This window comes from Myxocyprinus asiaticus, chromosome 15 (genome assembly GCF_019703515.2).
Source record: "Myxocyprinus asiaticus isolate MX2 ecotype Aquarium Trade chromosome 15, UBuf_Myxa_2, whole genome shotgun sequence".
Classification (NCBI taxonomy): domain Eukaryota; kingdom Metazoa; phylum Chordata; class Actinopteri; order Cypriniformes; family Catostomidae; genus Myxocyprinus; species Myxocyprinus asiaticus.
In genome coordinates, this window is record NC_059358.1 from 179,575 (window position 1) to 196,155 (window position 16,581).

Sequence of the window (16,581 nt, forward strand, 5' to 3'; positions counted from 1 at the left end):
GTCACACAAACTCAAACAAGCGTGAGATCAGAAGCAAAATCAAACGGGAAGACAGACACCGCCAGCAACACTTCATTCAGCAGCACTTTCACTTGAGAGGTTGAACATCATTTATAATAGTATTATAATAATATTAATGTCAAGTAGATGATTGGAGTTCTGCTATTCTGGTCTCGCAATATACTGCAATACTCTCATTCCGCAATGAACATCTTTCATTCTCAGTTGAGAGATTTACACTGACTAGTCTCCCAGTGTAAATCTACATGTAAGATTCATATCAAACTATTTTCTCTCAACCTCTTGGACTGTTTGATTCACGCAAGAAGCTGCAGTGATGGTAAGTTGGTGCCAATTTTCTCTTTCTTATAGACCAGACATCATTTCTGCGGTTTGAATGCACTTGATTTATAAATCCCTCTAATTCTATTCTGCATAGATGTTAAAAGCAGGTCTGATGGCTTCCCTTTATGGCATTTTCATGGGCGTGGATTATGACATTTGGAATACACTAACACACACACATTTAACTAACAAATCTAGTGTTTACGCAGCGTTTGTGAATTTGAAGGAAAGCTTTGGGGAGGGGAAATATTATGCACAAGGTTCACGAATGAGACCCAAAGAGTTTTGCACCAGCTAATCTAGTTTTGTCTAATTGCTTTAACGTAAATGTTTATTAAAACCCATCAGCCAAATGAAGTGTTACTGGCAGTGTTTGAGTGTGTGATTTTAGAAAATATGAATACAGAGTGTTGAGTAGAAACAGGAACAGGAAGTTTGAAACAGGCAGCGGCTCTTACAGGAGGAAAGAAGCTGAAATGGCTGTGAGTGTCCGATTTGCCGAGTGGCCGCAGAAGAACTGTGCGTCTGTTCAGCTTATCAGTGCAAGAGAGCACGACCCCAGCACACGGACCGGCTCGAGGAGAGCGCTCTGCAGCACTACACACACATACACAGAGGTGAAAGGTCGGTCAGTTCAGGTCAGAGCTCTGATTGGTTGCAGTTTGATTGGAAGCTGGTGAAAAGGGATTCTGGGAGCAGAGAGAAGAAATCACCACACACACACACACACACACACACACACACACACACACACACACCCTAAACACACACACACACTCCCCCAAAACACACACACACACTCTCTCTCTCTGTTCAACACCAGGAAAAACTCTCATAAACCATTACAGCCAATTACAAGACTTCAGCATCTTATACAGAGACATACATTAAAGGGCTCATATCATCCATATATATATGTATATATGTATATCTTTTTTTCTCTGAGGTCTACTTATAACTATTTTGTCAAAAAAAATAAAGACTAACATTATAATTAAGTTTTTCAGGACCACTTTCCACCCTCTCTCTGATGTCTATAAATAAACGGGCCATATTGAAATATTAATAACCTCAGTTGTGATTGGCTAACCTCATCTGAGACAGCCTAACCTCACATGTGAATTAATAAGGAACAGTGTTTTGTTGCAGGTTTGATGTGGGGTTCAACATAGTTTTTACTGTGTCATGCTTCAATAAAAGCTTCTTTGTGCAGCTGAATGACATTGTGACACATAAAACAAACTGTTCAGATCAGACTGAAATGATCGGGGATCTTGTTGAAAATAAATATATTTAATATAAAAATAATATTCTTCATAAGGATCTGCAGAGGATTTATTAGTATTGTTATTAGCTCTTCTGGTGTCAGGAATAATAGTATCAATCCTACTTCCTCATTACCTCACTGTGATGAGTTTCTGAACACCAATTACGCCTAATTGGTGTATAAATGTTGAGGATCATGTGTTCAAATGTATTTATCATGCAGACCCCATTTACACCTGGTATTAATATGTGTTTCGGGTGATCCGATCACATGTGGTCAGGTTTAGGGTTTGGGTTAGGTTTTATAGGTCTAAACAGGGTCTAAAACAAAAACCACACATGAATGTGGTCAAAACGCATGTGACTGCAGAGCATTTGAGGCATCCCGGCAGCAGCAAAGTACCACACCACACCTGTCAATCAACCGCTGGGCTTAAACAAGAGTTTAAATTTTGCCACTTTAAAAGGAAAAAAAATGTTGGATCTGGAAATGTGAAAAAATGGATACACACAGCAAGAGAAGTTCCCGAATCTTGTCTGATACCAACATGCAAAGACATAAATTAGAAGCACGAACATCTGAAGCTCCTTGTGCTTAGATTCAATTTCATCTGCATCTGGGAGAAACAGCGCCGCTTTTATTCACCCTTTCTTTGTCTTACATTTTTTGCTCTATTTTTAATGATTTTTTTCCAATATAAATTTTTGTATGTCATCATGAAACTAATAAGACCCTCCCCTTGAAATCAGAACAGAAGTGGTCATAGGAGACGCATTTAGTGACCGGGTTTAAACAGCCATGTGTCTCGCCTGACCACGTGTGTTCGGATCACCTGAGACACATCTTAATACCAAGTGTAAATGGGGTCATACTTGTTTTTCCAAAGAAATGTTCTTTTGTACTAGAGAGGATGTTTTTAGTTCTGAAAAGTAACAGTATGTTTTAACAGTACAATTCATTTAAAATTAAATTTTTCATGAAATGAGTCCATTAACACTTCAGTGTTTGTGGATTCAGGATTCTGATGTTGAACACAGAGCAGTTATGTGTGTGTGTTGAGACCCAGCAGTTCTAGATTAACGGTCACAAGCGTTTCAGAGCCGTGTGTCACCCCAGGCGATGTTCTCACCGCAGGCGTCTCCCTGCACTGCAGAATCACTCCCTCATAGAGCCAGCGTTCAGCACGCCTAAAACACATACAAGCTGTGGGTGAACACATGCAGCGCTCCACTCGCTCTCCACGGACACAAACACTTTACAAACACTGACTCTGTTCAGAGCAGCTCGAGTGCAATAAAATCACACCGAGCTGCGCTTCTCTCTGCTCCCAAACTCACCTGCACTTTCACATGAAAAGACAATAAAACACACAACAAACCTGACGCAGAGTTCACACACCTGAATATTTTCCATTAGTTTGTGATTACCGGATTAAAATGATGTGTGTCTGTCTCACCTGTGTTTGTAGTGGTCTATGTGGAAGCTGCCCACTTTACATTTCACCTTCGTATAAACGTCCTGAACATCCACTGATGCACTCAGATCTTCCAGCTCTGCAATTACACACAGCTCTGAGAAAACACAAACACACACACACAACACATACACAGATCAGCATTTAAAACTACATTACACACACTCTGACAGATGTTGAGCTGGATGTGAGACTGCAGGAGAGTGTTTGAAAGCTTCAGTTCAGTTCTCCATCAGCAGGTCAGAGGTCTGTCAGACTGTGTGTGAGATGTGCACACAACTGAAGGATCGTGTCAGTATTATGCCAATCTCTGCTTGCTCTCTGTCTATGCAGCTGCGTTCCCTTTGGCCTGTGAGCACATAGCTGCTTCCTGTTTCCTGTTTGAAGGGGCGACACATCCATTCAGCACCAAACAGCCCCAAGAAAAACAACAACAAACAACAGCAGCAGCACATCGCCTGAAAGCCCACACCGTCCCACAGGGGCTCCGCAATCACACAAAACTCTGCACTTCTTGTCCACGCACACACTGCAGCTCAGGTCCTCAGAGAACATGCTCACAGCTGCACATCACAGAATCATGACAGAAGGTCTAAGATCACCAAAGCTGCTGTGTCTGTCCTTCTGAAGCGCTTCAGTGCTGTAACCTCTGCTCACTCTTTTCCTTCCTCAAACCCTCTCTCTTACTGTTCTTCCATTCTGTGCTCTTAAATTTAAACAGCATGCTGCTGCAGTTTTCTGCTCCAAACAGCTCCCGAAGCATTTCACATAAGACAACAGATCAGCCTAACAGAGGAGATAACGGCCTCTCAGACAAGAGATCGGTCTCTCAGACAAGATACTGGCCTCTCAGAGGAGATAACAGCCTCTCAGACAAGAGATCGGTCTCTAAGACAAGATATTGGCCTCTCAGAGGAGATAACAGCCTCTCAGACAAGAGATCGGTCTCTAAGACAAGATATTGGCCTCTCAGAGGAGATAACAGCCTCTCAGACAAGAGATCGGTCTCTAAGACAAGATATTGGCCTCTCAGATAAGAGATCGGCCTCTCAGACAAGATATTGGCCTCACAGAGGAGATATTGGCCTCACAGAGGAGATAACAGCCTCTCAGACAAGAGATCGGCCTCTCAGACAAGATATTGGCCTCACAGAGGAGATATTGGCCTCACAGAGGAGATAACAGCCTCTCAGACAAGAGATCGGCCTCTCAGACAAGATATTGGCCTCTCAGACAAGAGATCGGTCTCTAAGACAAGATATTGGCCTCACAGAGGAGATAATGGCCTCTCAGACAAGAGATCGGTCTCTAAGACAAGATATTGGCCTCTCAGACAAGAGATCGGCCTCTCAGAGCAGATATCGGCTTCTCAGAGGAGATATCAGTCACTCAGACAAGAGCTTGGCCTCTCAGAGGACATATTGTCCTCTCAGACAAGAGATCGGCCTCGGAGATCGAAGATACTAGCTTCTCAGTGAAGATATCAGGCTCTCGGAGGAGAGATCGGCCTCTCGGAGGAAAGATTGGCCTCTCGCAGGAGAGATCGGAGGAGATATCGGCCTCTCGGGGGAGGTATAGGCCATTCAGATGAGATATAGGCCTCTTAGACAAGAGATCGGCCTCTTAGAGGATATATTGGCCTCTCAGACAAGAGATCGGCCTCGGAGATCGAAGACACTGGCCTCTCAGTGAAGATATCAGCCTCTCGGAGGAAAGATTGGCCTCTCGCAGGAGAGATCGGAGGAGAGATCGGCCTCTCGGGGGAAGTATCGGCCTCTCGGACAAGAGATCGGCCTCTCGGACAAGAGATCGGCCTCTTCGAGGAGAGATTGGCTTCTCTGAGGAAAGACTGGCTTCTCACAGGAGAGACTGGCCTCTCGGAGGAGGTTTAGGCCTCTCAGATGAGATATCATCCTCTCAAATGAGATATTAGCCTCTTGGACAAGAGATCGGCCTCGAATATCGAAGATACTGGCCTCTCAGTGAAGATATCAGCCTCTCGGAGGAAAGATCGCCTGTCTGAGGAAAGACTAGCCTCTCGCAGGAGAGATCGGAGGAGAGATCGGCCTCTCGGACAAGAGATCGGCCTCTCGGAGGAGATACTGGCCTCTCGGAGGAGATACTGGCCTCTCGGAGGAGATACTGGCCTCTCGGAGGAGATAGCAGCCTCTTCGAGGAGTGATCGGCTTCTTTAAGGAAAGACTGGCTTCTCACAGGAGAGATCGGCCTCTCAGAGGAGGTATAGGCATCTCAGATGAGATATCCTCTCAGATGAGATATCGGCCTCTCAGAGGAGATAGCTGCCTCTTGGACAAGAGATCGGCCTCTCAGACAAGAGATCGGCCTCTCAGACAAGAGATCGGCCTTGGAGATCGAATATACTGGGCCTTTCAGAGGAGATACTGGCATCACAGTGAAGATATCAGCCTCTCAGAGGAAAGACTGGCCTTGCAGGAGAGATCAGAGGAGAGATTGCCTTTCGGAGGAGATATAGGTCTCTCAGATGAGATATAGGTCTCTCAGATGAGATATAGGCCTCTCAGACAAGAGATCGGCCTCTAAGACGAGATATTGGCCTCCCAGAGGAGTTATCGGCCTCTCAAAGGAAATATCGGCTTCCTAGAGAAGGACTCAGCATATCAGAGGAGATATCAACCTCTCAGAGGAGGTATTTACCTCTAAGAGGAGATATCGGCCCCTTAGAGGAGAGATTAGCATCTTAGAGGAGATATAAGCCTCTCAGAAATGTAAGCCTCTCAGCAGAGATATCAACCCAGTCTGAAGAGATATCGGCCTCTCTGAGATATTGGCCTCTCAGAGAGACGACTGTAAGCAGTAAAGTAAAAGACAGAGTGATTTGAGTTTGGGTGGTCTGATCAGTACCGTTGATTTTGGAGGTGTGGTCAGTTGAGAAGAGTTTCACTGTGAGTTTAGGCAGCATCCACTGCATCCAAACACTGAACTTTCCACTCGCACCACTGAAGCTGCATGTCTTCTGTTCTAGAGTCATAGACTCGCACACAACTGGCTCCTCAGTGTGCACTGAATCACCCTAAAATATGAGAGAGAGAGAGAGAGAGAGAAAGAAAGAGAAAGAGAGAAAGAGAGAAAGAGAAAGAGAGAAAGAGAGAAAGAGAGAAAAAGAAAGAGAGAGAGAGAAATAAAGAGAAAGAGAGAAAAAGAAAGAGAGAGAGAGAAATAAAGAGAAAGAGAGAAAAAGAGAGAGAGAAAGAAAGAAAGAGAAAGAGAAAAAGAGAGAGAGAGAAAGAAAGAGAAAAAGAGAGAGAGAAAGAGAGAAAAAGAAAGAGAGAAAGAAAGAAAGAGAAAGAGAAAAAGAGAGAGAGAGAGAGAGAAAAAGAAAGAGAAAGAGAGAAAGAGAAAGAGAAAAAGAGAGAGAGAAAGAGAGAAAAAGAAAGAGAGAAAGAAAGAAAGAGAAAGAGAAAAAGAGAGAGAGAGAGAGAGAGAAAGAATGAGAGACTAGTTAAAATACACACTCCTCACAGTTTAGGTCTACAGTGAAATTCCTGCAGGTTTATTTGAACTGTTCAGTGTGTTGGCTCTCATCAGTGAGAACCAAACACACACACACTAGTGTGATCAAACACACACACACACACACACACACACACACACACACACACACTAGTGTAATCAAACACACACACACACACACACACTAGTGTAATCAAACACACACACACACACACACACACACACTAGTGTAATCAAACACACACACACACACACACACTAGTGTAATCAAACACACACACACACACTAGTGTAATCAAACACACACACACACACACACACTAGTGTAATCAAACACACACACACACACTAGTGTAATCAAACACACACACACACACACACACTAGTGTAATCAAACACACACACACACACACTAGTGTAATCAAACACACACACACACACACACACACACTAGTGTAATCAAACACACACACACACACACACACTAGTGTAATCAAACACACACACACACACTAGTGTAATCAAACACACACACACACACACACACACACTAGTGTAATCAAACACACACACACACTAGTGTAATCAAACAAACACACACACACACTAGTGTAATCAAACACACACAAACACACACACACTAGTGTAATCAAACACACACACACACTAGTGTAATCAAACACACACACACACTAGTGTAATCAAACACACACACACACACACACTAGTGTAATCAAACACACACACACACTAGTGTAATCAAACACACACACACACACACACTAGTGTAATCAAACACACACAAACACACACACACTAGTGTAATCAAACACACACACTTCCCTCAGACACAAAAGCTGCCTCTGCTATACTGAAAGCATCTTTTACACAGTTCTCACAGTTTAAGTGTGTCAAGTTACAAACAGTTAATCTATTAAAATGCCTCCAGAGACTCCTTCATTCTGTTTCGTTCAGTTGTGCTCTATATAGTGTGTGTGTGTGTGTTATCTGACCTCTGTAGGAGAGCCCAGGTCAGCTGAGGGGCTGTAGGTGCTGGTGTCGGGTGGGACGGTGCCCACACTGCTCTGGACAGGTGAGGACGGTCCAGCAGGTGGCGCTGTGGAGTCTGCGAACCCTGATGACTGTCTGTGACTTCCTCTGCTCTGCATCCGTTCAAAAACACTGAGAATCTGACTCCATCTAGACCATAAACCATACAGCAGCTGAACCTGTGGGACACACACAGAGTTCAGTCATGTGTCCTGATACCCTGGTAAAGTGTCTTCTAACGCTGGTGTGCTGAGGCTCTTTGTTGTTCTCTTAGATGCTATTATTAGGAAATATAACATCAACTTTCACTGTTGTGTAGATGACAAACAGTGCTATTTTTCCTCCAGAGCAGATTAAATCTCACAGCATCACATTAAGGACATTAAATCATTTCCTATTGTTAATAAAAATACAAAGTAAGAGGCATCTACACTGCTGTTCAAAAGCTTTACAACACCAAGGTATTGTTTGTTTTGAAAGAAACTGATGTTTCTGTTCGTTAAGGATGCATTAAATTGATCAAAAATACTGCAAAATTAGACATGTTGTAACTTATTACTGTTTGAAATAACCATTTTATGCTTATTCACTGGAAAATTTCATTTTTTGACAAATTTCAGGTGTGCACATCCAAACCCAAGTTAGGTTAATCTGCAGACAAATATTAACAAAGGTAGAAAAAAGGGAATAGATGACCCCACCCTGATATTGAAGCTCCAAACTTTATTATAAAAAAGCAACATTTCGACCAATTAGGTGTTCATCAGATGTGATCTGATCATCAGATCTATTTCCTTTTTTCAAAAATAATATTTTACACACAATACACTTCATTTTCAGCAGTCATTCCTCCAGTCTACTAAGAAAATAACGTTTCACATAATCCTTATGAAATCATTCTCGTGCCTGTTTGGTACTCAATCTTTTATTATTATAACAACAGTTAAATGGTTGTACTTCTTTCTGCTAGGCTGTTATGGTAAATATGATTTCTGTTCTTATGTGACTCGCCTGGTTAAATAAAGGTAAATAATGAAGTTTGCAGAGTTGCTGTACTACCGAGTACACTTGCATTTCTAACAAGTCACTTTTTACCCTTGCATGTCAAATTTTAATTTTAAAAATGGCCAAAAAGAAAGAAATCTTTCTTGAAATGTATAATACTATAGCTCTTCTGAGAGATGAGGGCTCTTCCATGCACTACTGCCTTGAGAAGAAATCAAACTGGATCTGATCAGGTTTATCAAACTGCACAATGATGACTCTAAGACTTTATAGATATTACAGTTTTATCTTCTGTTAATGAAACGATGTGTGCTGTGAAAGGCACTATACAAATAAAAATGACCTGACTTAGAGATAGAAGTAAATGACAACAAGACAAGTCCATCAGAGTCTCTAGTTTGAGAAACAGACTCCTCACATGTCCTAAACTGAACAGAACATGCCAAACACATGCACTGCTGCAAGCAGAGCATTCTTGGATGATCAGAAGTTTGAAGAACACAACATTTATTTAAACAAAGTCATTTGTAACATGTAAATGTCTTTACTGTAAATCAATTTAATGCATCCTTGGTGAACAGCAGCCTCAATTTATATCAAGAACAAAAATGTGTTTTGAATGGTAGCGTAAACAAACCACCTCTAGATATATGCAGTTTAACCCGTGTAGATGCTTTTACTGTTACATCACACTGTACAGCTTAACATCGGCTCTCGTGATTGATTTATTATTTGAAAGCAACATATCAAATGTCACTACAACCACATTGATCCACCTCGGAAAAATACTGTTACAGAACATTCTATTCATGATCCTAAAAAATTACATGCCTTCATAACCTCATTATTGGCTGTATGGCCCAGTGTCTCTGTAAATATACTGCTGTTAGTTCAAAACAGCCCGAGTTCTCACACACACAGACACAAACGCACACACTCTCACATACGCACACATCATACACATACAGATACACATACAGACACACACACACACACACACATACAGACACACACACACGCACACACACACACACACGCAGAAACACACACACACACAGAAACACACACACAGAAACACACACACAGAAACACACAAAAACACACAAAAACACACACACAGACACACACACACAGACACACACACACAGACACACACACACAGACACACACACACAGACACACACAAACACACACACACACACACACACACACGCACACACACACACGCACACACATACAGACACACACACACAGACACACACACACAGACACACACACAGAAACACACACACAGAAACACACAGAAACACACAGAAACACACAGAAACACACAGAAACACACACACACACACGCACACACATACAGACACACGCACACACATACAGACACACGCACACACATACAGACACACACACAGAAACACACAGAAACACACACACAGAAACACACACACAGAAACACACAGAAACACACACACACACACACACACACACACACGCACACACACACAGACACACACACACAGACACACACACACAGCTGTGGGTTTTTGTTCTGGCAGCACTTCATACATACAGTTATTAACCAATAGAAGAGAGACAGACAGACTTATTGTATTCTGTTGTTCATTAATCTTTCCATTTTACGCTGTATATTTTGTCTTTTGATATTTCTCTTTTCTCTAATTTATGGATGTTGTTTTGCATTGTTTCCTTTGTAAACCGCTCAGCTGCCATTGCTTTAGCAATACTAATGTAAAATTCTTTGCCATGCCAATAAAGCACCTTAAACTGAAACTGAAGACAGACGGACAGACAGACAGGTTGTGATATGAGTGACTGATGGTAAGTGATGTCAGATTCAGTATCAGATGTTACTGCTGCAGTTCTGCTTCTGGAGTTTGTTTTGCACTGTTATTATTTCACATGGGTTTCTGCATCAGCACACGGAACAGACAAGAACAGCAGCCAATCAGAACGCAGCAATCAGAGTGCTTGTAGATGTGTGTTCAGATAGGTCAATATTGATTTCACATTCGGCAAAACAAAAGATGCTCCATAAAACAGCAGTGATGAGCGCTGGCAGCTGTGAGCCCACCAAAACAAACACATGCGATCTCACGTTACCAGACGTCACGCTACACATCAAACTAAACACGCAAATCAACTTGTGTTTGTGTGCAGATAAACAAAACAATGAGGCACACACTGCAGTCAGATTCACTATGTGTGTGCGTGTCAGTCTACAGGTGTGTTCACACTTACAGCGGTTTACAGAAACGAGAGAATGCAAGTCATATATTTTCCATAAGAGCCAACTCAAAATTTAACTGAGCAGAGTTTAACTTTATGCAAATGAGCAGTGATGCAGCTACCAATAAAAGTGAAGACAGTGTAGGTCATGTGATATGTCTCCTCTCAGAGACTGGAGACAAAAGAGATGTTTCATGTTACTGTGAGTGACTTCACTGGTCTATACTGTATGATTTGTCTCTGCACATAAGAAGTGACATAATAAAAAAAAGTATCAGTGTTCTGAGTCAGGGTGCCTCATGCATTGATGATTCGCTTTAGTGGATTCTATGTCAAAATGGCATGAATATTACTTTTAGATTTATTATCAAATTTGTTTAGCATGATCAGCATGAGCAGCAGCAGGAATGGCATTAAGACAAACAGATAAACATAAAAACACAAAACACACATGTAACACAAACCTTTTCTCCCCAATTTGGAATGCCCAATTCCCAATGTGCTCGTGGTGGTGTAGTGACTCGCCTCAATCCGGGTGGTGGAGGATGAATCTCAGTTGCCTCCGCGTCTGAGACCGTCAATCCGTGCATCTTATCACATGGCTTGTTGAGAGTGTTACCGTGGAGACGTAGCGTGTGTGGAGGCTTCACACTATTCTCCGCGGCATCCACGCACAACTCACCACACGCCCCACCGAGAGCGAGAACCACATTATAGCGACCACGAGGAGGTTACCCCATGTGACTCTACTCTCCCTAGCAACCGGGCCAATTTGGTTGCTTAGGAGACCTGGCTGGAGTCACTCAGCACACCCTGGATTCAAACTCGTGACTCCAGGTGTGATAGTCAGCGTCAATACTCGCTGAGATACCCAGGCCCCGAACACAAACTTTTAATCTGAACCAAATGAACAATCTTTAAGAAATGTAATGCCCTTTCCAGGGCTGCAAACTTTAATAAGAGTACAAACAACCTGTGATTAGTGTTTTGTGTTTTCAACAGATGGAATGACTGCCAAAGCACTAATGGATAATCGCAGCACCAGCCAGATAGTTCGAGAAAATATATGAAAGTCACGCGTGACACAGACCGAGCCACGGGCAAAGAAGCCACTGCAGCTTGACGCCCAGCCTCGGAACACCTTTCTCGCACATTGAGTGACAGAATTCACAGAATTAGTTACATATTGTCGCTGTCTGATGAAAGGCATGTATCTCCAAAAACATTATTTTTCAAGAGCATGGAAAACTATTTTTCTCATAAACAATCTGACAAAATGAATCGAAAATAACAATCACCTTTAATACCATAAATAGAATTCTATCATTAAACATCTTTTAGTGAACTGTTCAATATTTTAATTGCACTTGCATGGATTTTTGTTAGCGAACGTGGACATACACGGTTTGTTATCATGGGTTCCAATGGCGCATGTTCAGTTAAAGACTCGAGTCTAACTGTTCGTGTTCCCAGAACTCAGTTGGTAGGTTATCGATTGCTAGAGAATTGGAAATTTGGCAGCCGACTATGGCTGGTATAGTCTAGTTTTTAAATCCACCTGACATTGTGCGATCATGAATGGCTTTGGTTGTCAGCGAAATCACAGAGCCAGCGCGATGTAGGCAAACTCTTCACTACACTTCAGCCGGACAGCTGAGGTAAATTAGTTGACGCTCTTCAAAATATAAGGGCAGGACATCCGTGGTTTTGATGGACACTTCTCAATGCCAATGGAGATAGTTGTAAAACAGATAGCCTGATTAAACATCTTTTCATTGGTCATTTTGATGCACAGTTCAAATTGTAGGAAGAGGTCATTTGGCTCATTCTGTCTATGGTAAAAAGTCAAAATTGCCAAAAGTGGAGATACATGTTTTTCATCAGACAGCAACAATATGTAACTAGTATTCCGTTTCATTCCTCCTGACCACCAGAGGCAGTGCTAAGCACTAGTGGATGGCACAAACCAGCAAAATCATGATGAATTCCACCCAACTTCAAACAATCATGGCCACTCCAAACAAAATGCAGAGCTCAGAGCATGGGAGGCAGCCACACTGACCTTTAGAGAAGACCAGGTGGGGCCTGGGTAGCTCAGTGGTAAAATATGCTGGCTACCACCCCTGGAGTTCGCTAGCTCGCTAGTTTGAATCCAGGATGTGCAGAGTGACTCCAGCCAGGTCTCCTAAGCAACCAAATTGGCCCAGTTGCTAGGGAGGGTAGAGTCACATGGGGTAACCTCCTCGTGGTCGCTATAATGTGGTTCGTTCTCGGTGGGCGCGTGGTGAGTTCAGCATGGTTGCCGCAGTGGATGGCGTGAAGCCTCCATATGCGCTACGTCTCCTTGGCAACGCGCTCAACAAACCACGTGATAAGATGTGCGGGTTGACAGTCTCAGACGCGGAGGCAACTGGGATTCGTCCTCCACCACCCGGACTGAGGCAAAACACTACGTGACCAGGAGGACTTAAAAGCACATTGGGAATTCCAAAAAAAAAAAAAAAGAAGAAAAAGGAGAAGACCAGGTAGCACCCACGCAGTCATCTGCCAATGAAACTCCCTGAAAAGCAGCCCAAGACAAAGAGACAGCTCAGGTGGAATGGCAAATAATATCCTGAGGTAAGGTTGCTGGGCCTAATTAAATCACCTCCGCAATCCAACATGACAGCCTCTGCTTAGATAAAGGATCACCTTTACGCACACCACCATCGCAAACAAACAAGTGATCTGTCTGTCTGGAGCAGTAGGATCCAATTAAGATCTTAATGCTCATACAGGGCACAGGAGATGAGCCCTCATGTCACCATCAGGCTGAGATAAAGTGGCTGAAAAGCAGCCAGATCAATGGACTGATTGATATAATTGAAATTGATATAATAAAACCTTTAGCAGGAAAGCTGGGTTAGGCTTAAGAATGACTGCTGAATTCTCCGACAACCAGCGCAAGCAAAACTCACTCGCAGACAACGCATGAAGCTCATTAGCCAATAGAAATGCTGTTTTCAAAGACCCACTGGAAGTCTTCAAATGCTTGTCTTTAAAACATCCACCTCCGCCTTCCCAAACCACTGCGAGATCATTTGCACTCAGTCTGGGTGACGCCTCCATTCCCCCGGGGCCCAGTCAATCTCTGGAGAGAGCGTCTGTGTGGTTATGTGGGCGTGGCTGAGCGATGTCTCTGGAGAGCGAGGCCGGAAGAGGAAGAATGGTAAGGATTGACACCTGGGGGAAATTATCTCAACAGTTGTTCTGTGTTACAGTGAGAGCTGGAGAGGGATAAAAAGGAGTCCAGACCGCCGGAGGAGAGAGAGAGAGATGCACGCAGCAGACTCTTGTGTGTGTGTTGCTGAAAAGCAAACAGTGTGTATTAGACTAAAAAGTGTGCAATAAAAGCATGGATTTGTGGATTGTTTATCCAGCTCCCGCTTCCTCCTTCACAAAGTAGCAAGAGATCTGTCACAGTCTGCCACCTGATTGTTTGATCCTATAAGTTGAACCACTCTCAACAAAGCAAGTTGATGTTGAGACAATGTTAGAATCCTGTGAGTTAGGTGCAGGTACCTGAGAGACCTGGTACAGCCTTGATGATTCAGATGAAAAACTGTTGACGTACTGTTGGACCGAACAAGCGCATGATGACATGCAAGGACTGAAAGGAAATACTACAGAGCTAGATACACTGCTCACAGTTACAGAAGGTTGATATGGTCTAGAGACCGTGTCGGATACCAACAGCCACAAATACATACTTTGATTCCATGTCGCTTCCCACCCTGTAAGGGAAGAATTGGTCATGATTACCTCCCAAGGAGAAGGAACAACACCCAGAGGAACTCTTGCCATCAGAAAGTCCAACCGATTCCACTGTTTCAGAGCGCAGACATAAGGATGGGAGACAACAATCATCCAATGATGGTGTCTGGCTGGGTTCAACTGCAAACTGTTGTTCCACATCTGTAGAGGTTTGAGGTGAAGTGCAGACCTAGCAGAATCACTGAGGTGGCAGCAGCGGGTTTCCCGCTTAGCTGTAGAAAGATGCCATATGGTAGCCTCTCCTCCTGGAATCGGATGAGGAGACGCCGAATACTTGTTGTCTGAGCTTGCGACAAAGTGGCAGACATTCTGATAAAAGTGATGGACTGAACTGGAACCAAACAACTCTTTGCCTTGTTCACAGTGAGGCCCAACTTGATGTCATGGTGTTGTCGTGTTTTTTCATTGGGGCACAAAGCCAATCGTACAAAAAGGGCAGGAGTCTCATGCCTTTGGACCAAAGAGTAGACAGGGCTGCACCCATGAGGAGCCAGAGACAGACTGAATGGCAGAACCTTGAATCGATAAACTTGATCTTGAGCGCTGAAATGCAGAAACTTTCTGTGGTGGTGTGAAGCAGGAACATGAAAATAAGTGCCATTTACAGTAGATCCAAACTCACAAACCAGTCTCCTTTCTTGAGAGAGAGCCATTGAATGGGTTACATCCCTGACAGCTGACAAAAGAGAGAATTCTTTGATAAGAGGTTTCAAAGAAAGAAACTGAAAATTTGTGATACTGTACTAAACTGAGTGTTTTGATTGAGAACGGTTTTATTTTTTTAATTTTATGGATATTCCATGATTTGTTCACAGCTTGTTCCTACTGAATGTAAAGGGCCACTTCATTAATAAAAGAAAAGAAAAAGTCAGTGTTTATATTTTTTATGATGACAATAATGCCATATATTGACTATCTACAGCACACAGTAACTACACCAAAAAAACAGTTCCTTGCTTTTTGTGTGGATTCTGTAGTTGCTGCAATTTTCTCAAAACTTGGTTATAGTTGAACCAGACTTACTTAAAGTTACTGTGATTTGCCTTTGCACAGCAGAATAATCAATAAGAAAAAAAAATTAGATGTATTAGGAATAATTTTGGAATCGGATCGTGACTCCCAGAATCAGATCGAATTGTAAGGTGCCTAAAGTTTCCCACCCCTAGTTTGGAAACAGTTTATAACTCGGTGGAAAACCGATGGCAAGAGAGCTGAGAGCCATAACCCCGCCGAATAACAAACACTCAGGTAGGACCATAGGGAAACAATATTAACAGTGAAGATCACAGGTGACCCATGGAGATATAAAATTAATCTCCGGGCAGAACCGAAAGATTATTCTAATCGTAACAGAACTCACCGGAGCAAAACACATGAGAGACTCAATCTCTGATCTAAGAGAAAAAAATATATAGGCCCTCGGATAGAACCACGAGGCGCTGACTGTACCAAAGTATTCACAGTAACAGTAACTATGAAAAAGTAAAACACCTTCACGTAAATGATTGTAGGCTTGCAGGGAAACCATAACCCAAGAGTGGTCTTACAACAGCCACCGGGTTGCAATGAATGAACAATCAATAAACATAATAATACACCTACTGTTATTCTCAAAAGATGAAGAAGAGAAGATCGAATTGTCATGTAATGATGGAAAAGCACTCTGTCACAGATTGAGAGGGCGAAGGAGTCCTATCATATAAGCAAGAAAGCGAAAGAGGCTGGGTGTCGAGCTGCTGTGTCTTATATGCCCGTGGCTCAGTCTGCGTCACACGTGACTGTGTAGATTTCTTTTCTAGATCTGGCTGGCACTGTCATTATCCAGTAGTGCTTAGCATCACGTCTGGCAGTCAGGAGGACTGAAACAGAACAACCACACACT

General features: G+C 42.9%; 1 protein-coding gene across 6 annotated transcripts in view; it reads right to left on the reverse strand.

Annotated features, from left to right (window-relative positions):
- LOC127453075 (intermembrane lipid transfer protein VPS13B-like) overlaps positions 1-16,581 on the reverse strand; it is a 194,830-nt gene that overhangs the window by 81,096 nt on the left and 97,153 nt on the right. For 3 of the 6 annotated variants that reach the window (XM_051719104.1, XM_051719103.1, XM_051719102.1), the window contains exons 25-28: positions 7,592-7,807; positions 5,970-6,138; positions 3,069-3,183; positions 804-942 (exon numbers count right to left, since the gene is read on the reverse strand). In XM_051719104.1, the coding sequence (XP_051575064.1) occupies positions 804-942; positions 3,069-3,183; positions 5,970-6,138; positions 7,592-7,807 (639 nt within the window). Of the gene's footprint in view, positions 1-803; positions 943-2,741; positions 2,800-3,068; positions 3,184-5,969; positions 6,139-7,591; positions 7,808-16,581 lie in introns of all 6 variants that reach the window. The other 3 variants (XR_007899358.1, XM_051719105.1, XM_051719106.1) reach the window with 3 other exon arrangements.